The 12,799-nt window shown below is 53.8% G+C and overlaps 2 protein-coding genes across 6 annotated transcripts; one reads left to right on the top strand and one right to left on the bottom strand.

The window, feature by feature from the left end:
- Positions 1-905: 905 nt before the first annotated feature.
- Positions 906-8,287, bottom strand: LOC310693755 (peptidyl-prolyl cis-trans isomerase FKBP8-like). 3 transcript variants are annotated; one of them, XM_083476112.1, is made up of 9 exons: positions 8,162-8,287; positions 5,725-5,859; positions 5,331-5,500; positions 4,771-4,859; positions 4,397-4,614; positions 3,911-4,083; positions 3,487-3,564; positions 3,089-3,208; positions 906-2,656 (listed from the first exon to the last, which is right to left on the bottom strand). In XM_083476112.1, the coding sequence occupies exons 2-9, from the start codon at positions 5,759-5,761 to the stop codon at positions 2,627-2,629; spliced, it is 915 nt and encodes a 304-aa protein (XP_083332238.1). In that variant the 5' UTR covers positions 5,762-5,859; positions 8,162-8,287; the 3' UTR covers positions 906-2,626. The 3 variants fall into 3 exon arrangements, with proteins under 3 accessions (XP_083332238.1, XP_083332236.1, XP_083332237.1); XM_083476110.1 differs by lacking the exons at positions 5,725-5,859; positions 8,162-8,287 and adding an exon at positions 6,458-6,903; XM_083476111.1 differs by lacking the exon at positions 8,162-8,287 and having other exon boundaries at positions 5,725-6,413.
- ELL3 (elongation factor for RNA polymerase II 3) lies at positions 7,205-12,755 on the top strand. Of its 3 annotated transcripts, XM_083476107.1 has the most exons (12): positions 7,205-7,854; positions 8,294-8,338; positions 8,889-9,022; positions 9,110-9,240; positions 9,771-9,946; positions 10,018-10,139; positions 10,331-10,421; positions 10,826-11,069; positions 11,456-11,495; positions 11,841-12,012; positions 12,093-12,137; positions 12,215-12,755. In XM_083476107.1, the coding sequence occupies exons 1-12, from the start codon at positions 7,462-7,464 to the stop codon at positions 12,350-12,352; spliced, it is 1,731 nt and encodes a 576-aa protein (XP_083332233.1). In that variant the 5' UTR covers positions 7,205-7,461; the 3' UTR covers positions 12,353-12,755. The 3 variants fall into 3 exon arrangements, with proteins under 3 accessions (XP_083332233.1, XP_083332234.1, XP_083332232.1); XM_083476108.1 differs by having other exon boundaries at positions 9,771-9,874; positions 12,093-12,755; XM_083476106.1 differs by having other exon boundaries at positions 12,093-12,755.
- The last annotated feature ends 44 nt before the right edge of the window (positions 12,756-12,799 follow it).

Raw genomic sequence — 12,799 nt, 5'->3', positions numbered from 1 at the left:
TGGCAGGGAAGGCACTATTATGCGGTTCGCCTCAGGCACCAAAATGTATTGGGCCAGCTCTGAATGGAGCAGAGGGTCAGAGGGGGGCTTCCCAGTCGCTGCTCTGTCAAGGGGTCAGGGAAGGCTCACTCTGCAAGGAGTCAAGTTCTTTACCATAAAATCATAGAGCTGGAATGGATCCTGGGGGTCATCAGTCCAACCCCTCTGCAATGCAAGAATATGCAGCTTATCGAACCTGCAACCTTGGCATTATAGGTGCCACACTCTAAGCAATTGAGTTATCCCTGGATTATTCTGGGGCAGTGGTGGCAGGAGAGAACATGTTTTCAGTACCTGGTTAGGGTGCAGCCTCAATCACAGATTGGCCAAGGCAGGATGGCTCCTGTGCACCAAAACCCCTCTCTCAAAGCCCAGACCTTATGCAGGAAGCGCAGCGGCAGAGGAGATTTGGACTCATCATTGTCTGCCCTTCCCCACACACACGCCAAGGGAATCCTCATTAAATAACCAACATTGTCTAATCTCCCTGTGAACAAATCAGGATCAATGCTCCATAAATGGATTGCCTGGCAGCACCGCCTTCTCTTCCTCAGAAACCAGCTCCCCAGCTCCCACTCTCTCTCTATATATATATAGAATTTTGATTTATGACAAACATTTCAAACAGAATCATCTTTACATATTATATTTTGACTTTCCACTCCCTTTCTCTCTTCCTTCTATTTACTCTTATTTTCCTGCATACCCGAATCTAAATCTATTTTATATTTTATTTCCATCCATTTCATATATGTTTTCAATACTGCACACTTTTACATTAATCCTGCTAATGTTTTAATTTGTTTACAATGAGTTTGTAAATATTCAATAAATGATTTTCATTCCCCTTTAAAGACTTTGTTATCTTTATTTCTTATTCTTCTGATGTTTCGCCATTTCTGCATATTCCATTAGTTTCTGTAGCCATTCTTCTTTTGAGGGAACATCGCCAGCTCTTTGCCCTTAGCAGCAACACCAGGAAGACTTCCTCCTGCAGGCAAGGCTCTTTCTTTGACTGCCCACCTGTGGAACTCCTGACTGCTTCAAAGAAGGCTGCTCACTACATTTGAGCACCAGGGCCTCTGCTAGGCTCCTTTTCACCGAGGCATGCCTGTTGTTATGAGGCTGAAGCTGTTCCTTTGTCCCATCTTCAACAGAGACTGGACGCTTTTAGGCCAAGCACCCAAAACAAAGTAGTTGAGTTGCTCTGCAGCCTACATCCCTTGCATGAACTCACTATTGTGGTGACCCAGCACCTGAAGGTGTTCCTCCCTGAAAAACCAGGCCATAAGAGAGTCCTCCTGAGAGTTCTTAGAGGGAGGTGGGAAATGTTCCTAACTGAAACTGCAAGTACACGCACAACCCTCTATGAAAATCCAGTTGTTCAGAGGTTATATGCCTTCTACAATTTAGGGGATACTTTTAGGACAGAAGAGAAGTTATTCCTACTCTCCTACTGAAGAAGGAGGACCTTCTCTGTACTTGACCTGCTACAGCTCATGAGTGAGGCTGCCACAAGAGAAGTGATGGTGACTGGTGGTAAATATTGTGTGTGCAGATAGAACACAGACAATTTCAACAGCAGGAAGAAGAAGAAGAAGAAGAAGAAGAAGAAGAAGAAGAAGAAGAAGAACCCTGCCAAGGGAAACAAGGCAACTGGGATATCAGAATGGCCCTTGGTGGATCTTCAGAGCAATAAGGAACCCTTGAAGTACATGGCCCTTATGGTGCACATAGATGTACATCCTGAGGGGGGACAAGGCTGCTCTCCATACAACCAATTTTCACTCTTTTCAGCCAAACTGCAAAGTGCTGCCTGGCTGGCCCTTGTGGCAGTCATGAAGACCCTCCTTTGCCCAGACTTGTGTTTCAAAGAGGTATGGGAGAAGAACACAACACAGTAAGAGTGGTGTTTGTCTGCTTTTAGAAAAGGGAGAATAATCATGCCAGAAGCAGAGCACCCCCACCCCACAATGCAGAAAACCCTTTGCCAGTCCGTGCAGGGAGCTGTATGTCTGTCCACACCCTGGAATTTGTTCTCCTCCTCAGCTCAACACTAGGAACAGGCCAGTCTTTGGGTTGAATGAGACATGTATTCCAAGGTGGCTTCCTGCAGATTGGCAGGGAAATGAATAGAGCACAGAAGAAAATATAAGCAGCAAGCTGGGTTGCAGGGCAAAATCCAGCCTCAAGAGTATCCAGCTTCAGCTGGAAAGGATCTTCCCACCCTTTCACAATGACAGCCTTCCTTTACACTTAGGGAACATCATCATCAAAGGTGTCAATGAGAGCCAGCCACTTGACTTCGGGTGCCATGTTTCATTCTTGAATAAACTTCGCTTGCAAACCTCTCAATTGCTGCTGGTGGTGGTGGTAGAGAAAGAGGAGGAGGAAGAGTTCCTTTTGGGACTTAGAGCCACACAGTTCCATAGCAGCTGTGGGTCTGCCCCATCCCAGGAGAAACAAGTGGGCACACACAACAAGTATTTGGCCCTGATGCCCCTCAGAAGTCCTTGCTGTCAGAGAAGGTGGAACTTCACACTTCTGCAAGGCTTTCTAGGGTCAACCCAGGAAAAGCAGCAGCAACTCAGCTTGGCTGGGGAGCAGGAGCATCTGTCTGCAAAAGATGGCAGTGAGGAGACACATGAGCTTTCACAGCCTCACAATTTCTTATTTATCTCTTACATTTTTTCCACCTTTCCTCCAAGGAGCTCAAGGTGGCATACATCTCCCCATTTTATTCTCACAACAACCCTGTGAGGTAGATTAGGCTTGGAGGCAGTGACTGGCCAAAGGTCACCCAATAAGACTAATGGCTGAGTGGGGATTTGAATCTTGGTCTCCCAGGCCCTAGTCAGCACTCTAACCACTACACCACACTGGCCAAACAACATGCCCACAAAGGCAGCTGCCACAAGGCCACGGGAACAGTCTTGGGGGAAAAACCCAGCAGCAGCAGCAGCACCCCCCAGGATAAAGGGGCAGGAAGGCACCTGCTAAGTGACAAGGACCCTCAATCCTTTGCCTTCACTAGGCTGTGATAACAAACCTGAGCACTGTGAGCAATGGTGGGTGTTGCCATGTCTTCCGGAGTGGCCCCTCCTGGGCCAGTGCATTCCAGCTGCCCCCTCTGCCGCCTTGCTAGTTTGGAGAGCTCAGCATGGATAGCCTAGAGACAGCCAAGGTCATTTTAATCCTTCTGGGGAGCAAATGGTTAATACACTTGGAAGACGGGGGAGGGATCACCTCCAGTGTCCGCTGAGCACCCTCCCACCAATGCTAGGAATATGATGTCATCTCAGCGCGAGCTGAGCAAAAGAGGAGATGCCAGTCGCAAGTGCCGAAAGTGGCAGAGGATGAAGCTGGCCCAGCAAAGATGGACCTTCCCCACCACCTCTGCTATTGTCCCTTGCCCGCCCTTGCCCCTAGTGTGTCCTGTTGCCCCACCTTGGTAGTTGGCTCCAGCTGCAGGGCCCTCTTCAGAACGGCGGTGGCTGCCTGGTCCTCTCCCCGCTCTGACAATAGCTAAATAGCAGAGAGAGAGTGACAGAGATGGGATGGTATATGAATTGGGTAGGGGTTGGGGAAACCTGCCCTTGTCCACCTCTTTCTCTGGCTGTTCTCTGCAGCTGTTCCTTGACCCTCCCTCATGCCTTCTCTCACCTCTTGTGGTCACAACTCCCTTTCCCCCCACTTCAATCCAGATATAGCATTAGGTCAATATTGTGGAACAGGGACCTTTGCCATCACCCCCACCACCCCACTCTGGATCTCAGCCAGCTGTACGGCCTTCAGCATGCCGTTCCCTAGCCAAGTTCTTCCCTCCTGGCCCTGGAGCAGGTGAGGGGCTGGGAGGCGTTTCCCTCATCACCTTCCCTTTCCTGTAAAGTGCCTTGATGTTCTCTGGGTCAAGCTGTATAACTTCATTGCAGGATACCAGGGCCTCATCCAAAAGCTTCAGCTTCAGCTGGGCGGCTGCACAGTTGTTGAGGCATTTGACCCGATGGTCATGCAGCTCCTCTTCCTCCTCCTGGCTTGGGCAGTCTAGAGAGAAACACACATAGGTGCAGCATCACCCCCAGCCAGGAGGTGCAGATGGGGCTGAGCCCCAGAACTGGGCTTCTGCAGTAGGGATGGGTCAAGTGTGCCTTTGTGGGAGAGCACCTCGGGGACAGGGTTCCTCTCCCTTTTCATCCAAACTGCCCACATTTGGGCTCACGGCACTATTTCCAGGCAAGCTGCCCGTCAGCTCTAATTGAACCCTTGCCAACCCCATGTTTCCAACACGCATCCACATGGCTGCGTTGGGAGGGCTTCATCCCCCAGTGCATCCCAAGCCCTCAGAGCAGTGCCTCACCTGTCCCCGGCAGGGAGAGGACATGCAAAGCCTGCTGATAGGAGTGCAGAGCCTGCTGGTAGTCCCCCCGCTCAAAGTGGAAGTTGCCCCACTCCCGCTTCTGGTTGCCCAGGCTGAGGCGCTCCATGGTGGGCAACAGCAACAGGTCCGGGCAGTCCTGCACGTGCAGCAGAGTCACCTCGTACAGCAACGTGGCATCTTTGGGAATATCTGGCTCTCTGCAGGAGGAGGAGGAGGAGGAGGAGGAGGAGGAGGAGGAGGAGGAGGAGGAGAGGCCTCTGAGAACACACAGCTCTCTTTCCCCACCAAGGACCCAGATGTTGCCCCCTCCCTGCCCACACAGTGCAGAGCAATGATTGATGACTGATGACTACCTGCCCAGGTGACCGTAGGCACAAGCAGGGCCAGCGAGGAAAAGGGCTATTTCACCCAGCTGCATGGAGAGGACGCCAAGGTCCAAAGCCTAGGGAGAGAAAAAGGAAACAAGGACCTGACCCAAAGTGCCCCCCAACACACACACACACACACACACACACATCCTGCTGTCACACCTCTCAGCACCACTACGTGCAACAGTACATTGGCTTGGGAGCAACAGCCATTCTCATGTGGTCTGCATTGGCCTCTGCTATGATAGCGCACAGGCAGAAAAGGTGAGATCCTATGTAGAGGGAGGGCCCTATGAGCATGAGGTTGGGGGTGGCTGCAAAGCTGACAGTCCTTTCCACTGAAACAGAACAGAAGCAGAACGACAGCAGGATTCCCCACCATTTGTGGCATTCAGTTGCTCAGGCAATGGAGAGAAATGGGGGCTGAGAATGGGCTGCCCCTGTGGGGCAGGCTGCTAGGCAAAGCCAGGGGGGGAAAGGATCAGGAGGAGAAAATGCACAAAGGAACAAGGGAGCCCCTGGGCTGCAGCCTTCCCACACCTCACCTGTATTGCCTCCCCCTGGCCGACGACAAAGGTGAGCTTTTGGTCCTTTTCCACCAGGCTGTGGTCCTCCAGGATTCCCAGCATCTTCACAGTAACCTCTTGGCCCAGTTGTGGCCAGCTGCCTCCCTCTGGACTGCTCTTCACCAGCCGCTTCCGTAGGGACTTGTCCTCTGGAGGGTGGAAAGGGGAGCATCAGTTCAACTACAGGTGTAGGTGTTTGCTTGAGGAAGTGTGTGGAACTCCAACTGCCCAGGTGCAAAGGAAGGAAGGCCAAGGGAGTGATGGAGGAAGAGGAAGTTACAGCCCCTCTCTCACAACACAACCTGCTCTGGCCAAATGGAGGGACCTTTTCTCCCCACCATGAGGTACTGCAGTGTCTCACCTGCCCAGTTACCTCCAAATGGTCCTGGGCCAGGGTCTGATTTACGCATAGGTGAAGTACACCACAGTTTAGGGCTTCAGGTGATGAAGGCCTCCAAATGCAAAAAAGGGACTAGTTTGTTTTCATTTGACTTCTCTGTACTCATATCTACGCAAAAACAAAACATTTATTTCTCTCTTTGGCCTTCCCGATCTGTTAGACTAATATACTTTTGGGGGAAGGAGTAGAACAATGGGGCCTCTCAAACTTGGCAGAGCTGAGGGCATCAGAAGGTCTTAATGTGGTTCCCCACACCTACCAGTTTTTCTCCTGCCTGGGGGAAAAAATCCACGTCACCCAGGACTTTAAGCATTTGCATTATGCTGCCTTTGTTTATCCTCTTATTCCTTTTGATGCACCACCACACATTCTGTGGGGTGCTGAGGTGGGCATCAGTCAAGCCGCTCTTCATTCTGATGCACCTCTAGAACCCCATGGGTGTGAGGGCAGCCCCTGGTCTGGGTCGCTGGGGCGGGGGGCTTTCTGGCTAAGAGGAGGCGAACCCAGCAACCATCTCCTGCCCCCAGTGGCTTCTGGCTGTGGCGCTTGTTAGCCAGCGATGTCACCCCGTCCCCCAATGACTGGCACCAGAGAGGATCATGTAGGGTCTGAGAGGCCGAGCCGCCCTGTTGCCTCCAAGGCCCTCTGGGGAGCAGCGGGACCCTCCATCTCCTGGCCTGAAAGCCCCCTGCGCTCCGGGCCTCACCTCGGAGGTCCTCCCAGCCGTCAGCCGCAAAGAGCGCTGCAAAGCCGCCTCTTTCTCCTCCCAGCAAGCGCTCCAGCCGCTGGTAAAAGGCTCGCTCCTGAAGCTGGGGCGGGGGCTCCTGGATGATAGTGTGGGGCAGCAGGAAATGGACCCTCCGTCCAAGATGGGGGCTGCCTCCCTCCAGCAGCACCGGCCCGAGTCTGGCGCCCGCCCCTTCGCCTTCCTCCTCCTCCTCGCCCTGAAACAGCTTGACCAAGAACATGGTGGGCTGCTCCTCCGTCCTCGGAAGGGGCTTCCCGGAGCGAGGGGCTTTGCCGGCAGCCGCGCATCAGGATCTCGAGGGATTTGCTTCCCCGCCTTGCATGCGACGGTCGGAGCAGGCCGGCAGCGGCAGAAGCGAGAGGCCGCTTAGCCGTCTCTCCTTCCCTCAGTCTACACTGAGCGCCTGTAATTCAATTATAGAGTAAGCCCCCCTACGCCCCAGCTGCGCTCAGGCTTACTTCCAAGGAGGATCTGGGCGTCAGGCTGCGGCTGGGTTTAGCAGGGATCAGCAGGGCCCCCTCCCACATCTCAAGCGGGGCCCCTCCCTTTGGGCTGCCTTAATAAACCCAAGTAAATGCCTTCGCGTCTATAACAGAAGAGGCGGCGAGCAGCAACCCGCTGTTCACCCAGACGCGACGGAAAAGGGGGTTTCCTCTTTTACTACGCGAGGCCCCAAAGACCTGCGCTAAGAGGGAATACCTCCCGTGGATGAATGGGTTCCTCCCCGTCTCCTGACAGGCTAGATTCTGAGAAAACTCAGTTGGCTTTGCCCTCCATCCCAATTCTCTCATGTATGAACAGACCACCCAGAAGCAGAAATGCCAACCTCAATAAAAAATCGGGGGAGCAGGTAAGCTCCGCTCGCATAATTGATCACATGATGCGGTGCATGCACACTATTTGAATAGCAGTGCCTATCAACTGGGGGGGCGGCCCCCGCAAATATTTTCTGGGGGCACCCCATGGCGCCCAGGAGTTGGCTCCTATGCCCAGAAGTAAACGTCTATGAAGGTCTTCTGGGCGAGGGAAGCCGCTCAACCGAAGAGGCGCATCCGACAGTCTTAGCGGTTCTTAGGGGATGCTGCTCCGCCCCAGATTATTGCCCGGTGACCTGCGGGGCTCTAAGAGGCTTAGTGGAGAGTCCCAAGAAGCACGTGGCCCCGCTGCACGTGGCCAAGCGTCCGGGGTCGGCTGCCGCGGGGGGCTTTGGAGTAGAAGCGATGCCCGGGGCCCAAAGGGGGGCTCAGCCCCGGGATCTCCGGTCTGGGGGACCGGGGGCAATGGGCAGAAGCTCCCCCGAAGACCTGGATAACGGACCGGCCGTTCTTCCTCGGGGCAAACTGTTGAGGGGCTTGGTGGGTCTTCTGGAAGGGACGGCAGACTAAAGCTCCGAGGTCTCTTTTTGCTCCGGGCCTTTCCCACGCCCCAAACGGAGGCAGGTCTAGCCAGGCATCCCGGGCTGGGCACGCGCACCGGTTTGTGGAGCAGTAGCGGCTGCCGAGCAAGGAGCAGCGGCCCCGCCCCGCCGTCGAGCCCAAGTCCCGCCCAGGCGCCGCCGCCACAGCCGCTCACTCTAGCAATGCCGCGGCGGGCGGCGGAGCGCCTTTCCTACCGCCCCGGCTCGCGGGGCGCCCGCCTCAGCCTCTTCCACGTGAAACTGACCGACTCGGCCCTCCAGGCCTTGCTCGCCTACCAGCGGTGTCAGGTACTGTAATGGGCTGGCTTGGAGGCGATTGCCGGACGGCCGGTCACTTGGCGGGAGGGGTGGTCTCACTGCCGGCTTTTTTTCTGCAGGTGGCGGCGCCTCGTCCCGTGATCGCCTTCCAGGGCAGCCAAGGGGTAAGGATATTTCCCAGCGCCGTGCATTGGGCAGGGGTCCTGTCGAGTCCCGTCGCCGGGGCTGGACAACGGAGGGGCGCCGTGGCCGTTGCTATAGCTGTGGGCGCCGCCTGCTTGCTAACGAGCTCCCCGCGGCTTTCTGCAAGGCGGCTAACGAGTCTCGCGCGAGCGGCAGACCGAGCCTGGCTGCGGCGTCCTCCCCGCGGAGTGCTCTGCTGTCTTGGCGCTGGAACGGGGCAGCCCGCTCCGTCGAAAGCCACTTCTTTTTCGGGCTGAAAGTCCCCTTTAGTAGCAAGGGAAGAGGGAAAGAGACGGGGTGGGCAGGAGCCGCGCCTTCGCTGCTCTGTATGGGGAGCTCCGCCCACTCCCTTCCTGCGCAGGGCCAAGACTGACCCCTGGAAAAGCACCACCGCACAGTGTTTTTCACTCAGGCAGAGCCAGGTCCCACAGACACAGAAACAGCCCCCAGCCACATGTCTAGGGTCAGGCCCTGCTCCTGAGGCCAAGGGGCCAGACCAGATCCCCCCTCTTCTCTTTCTATGCTGTCCAGTATCTGAAGGTGCCCTGTGGCGCCACTGCTGGCCGTCGTGACCCACGGACTTTCCGCTTCACCTTCTACCTCTCACGCTATACGAAGGAGCAGCCGCAGGCCAGCTTTGATTGCGTCCGCCAGGCCAGTACCAGGTAAGCTGGCCCAGCCCAAAGGCTATTTCCCTGGGGGGTGGAAATGGGGGAGAGAGGCTTCCCTGAACATTGCTCTTCTTTGCCCAGGTGGCTGGAGGGCAGAGGAGCCATCCAGGAGAAGATCACCATCTGTGCCATGGTTGTGGAGGCCTCCCAGTCCAGATGGGGGGTTGAGAGGTCGACCGGCCATAGGGCAGCAGCTGCGTTCCCAAACCCAGGTGAGGAGAGAGGGGCAAGGGGCAGCAAGGGCTTCTTGGATAGGAGCTGAAGGGGGAATTGGCACAAATTGCCACCACCTCTCTCCCCTACCCACTTCCTGAAAGGAACAATTTGTGAGCGCTGCCATTCAAAGGTCTCTGGTTCTAACCTAGAATGTATATATCCTAAGAAGCAGTGGAACTTGTTTAAAAACCACCTAGCAAACTGTTTACTAACGTGTGATCATAATGGAACAGTTTAGTTTGGTATCTTAACGAAAACCTTATAAAGCTACCCTGGATTTATGAAATCCTTCCATGTGTGAAACACCTTGAGATCTTTGGATTAAGGGTGGTATACAAATTTAATAAGTGGATCTGAAGTGCAACATCCAAATTTCAGCTCAGTTGCTATAGACAATCAGTGTGGATGAAGAATGGAAACTGTCTTCTGCAATTAGCATTGGGGAGGGGGTTGAGCTACTGACAGCCAAGGCTGGCTCTATTCCCTCACTCCCTTTGCCTTGACTTTCTGCTTTTCTGCACTGTAGAGACTGGCGCCCTCCTCCCAAGGAAAGCAGCCTCAGAGAGCCCCAGAGGGAAAGGCAATGAAAGCAGTCCCCCAGCCAATGAGCCCCCATGGCCACCAGTGCAGGTGCTGGACGGAAGCGACCAGAGGGCTAAGAGGCTGTTGGGCTTGTTGGAGAGGCCACAGTTGCAGGCTGAGGTAGGTCTGGGAGAGGCCACTGGGCTTCCTCACCTTGCTGGAGCCTCCCTCACCACCCCTTTACCCCACAGATGGGGCAGCTGAGCCCCCCAGAAAGAAGTTACAGCTTGAAAGAAGACAGTCTGCAACCTAGAAAGGAGGCCTGGACAGGTGCTCTGCAGCAGCACCAGGAAGCATCTGAGCACTTGCGCAGGTAGAGCAATGAGTCTGGGAGTTAGACTACTGGGGAGGGATAGGGGATCCTTGTGGTCTTAGTCCTCATTCTCTCTCTCTCCCCCTCCCTCTCTAGCATAATCCTGTCTCTTTATGTGTGGGTGCATAGTTGTTCCCACTATTCTGCTCTGCCATGGTCAGCTTTTAACAGTTCTCTTTCCACTTCTGCAGGAAAGAGGCCCAGCAAGCTTTGGCCAAGCCCTTCCCAAGCCCTCCATCTGAAAAGTTTGCCCCTTCTCAAGGTGGTAGTCCTTTAAGAGCGGTGAGTCCTGCAATGGTGGTGCTTTAATTCAGAGTCCTGCAACAGTGCTTTAATTCAGAGCAGTAGCAGCAACAGCCGATGATGCCATGGCAAGGCTTTGGTTGCATCACCCCCTCTGGGCAGCCTCTCTAATTCCCAGGCATTGCAGGCTCCTGTGGGCACAGGGGGAGAGGGACTTTCTTGTCTTCCATTTCTGTTCTCATTTGCCTGCCTGTGTGTGTGCTACTGCATGGTGGTTTTCAGTTGGTCTTCCTGCCTAGAGGGAACCATCATTATCCTGTTGTTCCTAGTATCCACTTGGCAGATTAGACTGTAAGAGAGGGCTTATCATTTGCCATACTCAGACACAGTGCTTTAAAGTGGACTGTGCCTGGAAAGAGTGAAGTGTGGATATTATTTTTCAGAGACTACAACCTCTCCGAGCTGCACTTGGGCCAAGATCCAGGAGATGGCAGGGGCCTCACTTTACAGGAGCCGAGAGCAGCTGGTGGGGACGCAAAATGCAGCCTGCAGCGGCAGTGAAAAGCAGGGCCCAGACCGATTGCAGTGACATCATAGGAGAGGTTCAGAGCTCAGATGAGGAACCTGAAGCAGGAAGTCATAGAGCACCAGAGGTTGAGTGGCCAGGGGAAGAGGAGAGGCAGGCAGGTGAGGAGTCTGGCAGATGCACTCCCAGCACAAACATCAAATATGATGGCAACTGGAACCTCTGCAGTGTGCTCCTGACCTTGAGCAAAATGGAAAGCTCAGCCTTCCCAGTCTGGCAGAATGGTTTAAACCAGGAGGTACCTGTGCTGTCAACTTGGGTCTAAAAAGCTGTCTAGAACCACCTTCCCAATCTTCCCAACCTTTCCGGTGTTTTGGACTGCAGAGCAGTTGGGCTGATGGGAGGTGTAGACCAAAATATCCAGATGGAATGAGCCTGGGAAAGCATTGAGCAACACACACTGGTGGGAGATGCTGGTGTCCAATGCAGGGCTGCAGGGCGACTGCTGCCACCACAATGACTCTGCTTTTCCTTTTTCCCTCCCCAGACCATGCCAGCACCTCAGAGGAAAACCTCAAATACTACTTGTAAGTATTTAGCTGCACTGCACACAAGGCAAGGGCATTTTTCATTGGCCTCAGCCATTTGGGAACCAGCATCATTTTCACTGGTGCCCAGCCTTGTTGTACATTTGGTGTGGGGATCTCATGCCTAGGGACCAAATGGAGCTTCTGGAAGACTGTCCATGCTGGAACACAGTTCTTGGGACCAAAAAAGGTTCTACTCCTGATGTGGGAGATGGATTGGAGAGGTGGCTGCTGCTGTTGGCCTTCCCAACCAATACAGTGTTTGATACCTTGGGTCAAATTCCCCAAGGGAGGAGGCTCTCCCTTTCCATCTTCTGACTCACATAATGTGTCTTTTGAAACTAGGAAATATGTCCCCATTTGCTCAGTAAAGCAGTACCGAGCCTACCAGGAGGACTTCAGTGCAGACTACACCACATACCGCCACCTCCATGCCAGGATTGGGAGTGTGAGCAGGAGGTTTGCCCAGCTGGGCACAAGGCTTAGGCGAATGCAGCAAGGAACCAAGGAGTACAAGGTAACAACATTTCAGGAAACAAAAGGGAAGGGACCTTTCCTGCCTGGGTCCTGGGCTGAACTAGCTCTCTTGGGTTACAGGTCCTAGAAGACCAGATTTTGCAAGAATACAGGCACTTCAAAAAGGTGAGGAACCCAGACTGGCATCAGGGAGGGGGGTGCTTTCTTTCCCCCTGGTGGCTGAACTGTTTCCTTCTCTGCAGGTGTATCCTAACTACCAAGAAGAAAAGAGGCACTGCGAGTATCTGCACCACAAGCTCTCCCACATCAAGGCTCAAATCCTAAACTTTGAGCAGAATGTCCCTCCGGCTGGGCAGAGGGGCTGTGGCGAGAGGAGATGATGAGGGCAGCATCACCTGCAACTCCTCACAGCAAGCACAGGGGGGCTCTAGTGTTTCACTGCAACTGCTTGCTCTTGGAGTGAGCTTTGTACAGCTTAAGAACAGGCCCGGCTTACAGTACGTTCCTCTTATGTTTTGGTCCAAGTCTGCTCTGCAACATCTTGCTAGCTGAAAGCAATTTGAAAAGAAACACTTAAAGCAGGGGGAGGGTGCTCCCTTTTCCCCGTCCTTCTGTAGCAACTTGTTTGTGGCAGCCTAAAGTAACTTCAGTCTATCCACAACCAGAGCAGCCATCTTTGGCTTGAAACAAAGCTGTGCTTTAGAATTGTTTCATAGTCAGCAAGTATATTCTTGTGCCTTAATTGGAAAAACTGGAGTGTGGGTAGTCTTGCATTTTTAGGTAGGACAATCTCAATACAGTGGTGCCCCGCAAGACGAATGCCTCGC

This window comes from Podarcis liolepis, assembly GCF_965112155.1.
Source record: "Podarcis liolepis genome assembly, chromosome: 14".
Taxonomy (NCBI): domain Eukaryota; kingdom Metazoa; phylum Chordata; class Lepidosauria; order Squamata; family Lacertidae; genus Podarcis; species Podarcis liolepis.
The sequence above is the reverse complement of the archived record's forward strand: the minus strand, read 5'-3'. Positions and strand labels throughout refer to the sequence as shown.

Excerpts from the sequence above, each read along its gene's own strand:
- LOC310693755 (XM_083476110.1), bottom strand. The coding sequence starts at position 6,719 with ATGTTCTTGGTCAAGCTGTTTCAGGGCGAGGAGGAGGAGGAAGGCGAA. Across the intron at positions 5,501-6,457 it reads CGGCTGGGAGGACCTCCGAG|AGGACAAGTCCCTACGGAAG; the intron begins GTGAGGCCCGGA and ends TCCACCCTCCAG. Across the intron at positions 3,209-3,486 it reads AGCTGGAGCCAACTACCAAG|GCTATCCATGCTGAGCTCTC; the intron begins GTGGGGCAACAG and ends GGCTGTCTCTAG.
- ELL3 (XM_083476106.1), top strand. The coding sequence starts at position 7,462 with ATGGCGCCCAGGAGTTGGCTCCTATGCCCAGAAGTAAACGTCTATGAA. Across the intron at positions 10,422-10,825 it reads GTGGTAGTCCTTTAAGAGCG|AGACTACAACCTCTCCGAGC; the intron begins GTGAGTCCTGCA and ends ATTATTTTTCAG. Across the intron at positions 12,013-12,092 it reads AAGGAACCAAGGAGTACAAG|GTCCTAGAAGACCAGATTTT; the intron begins GTAACAACATTT and ends CTTGGGTTACAG.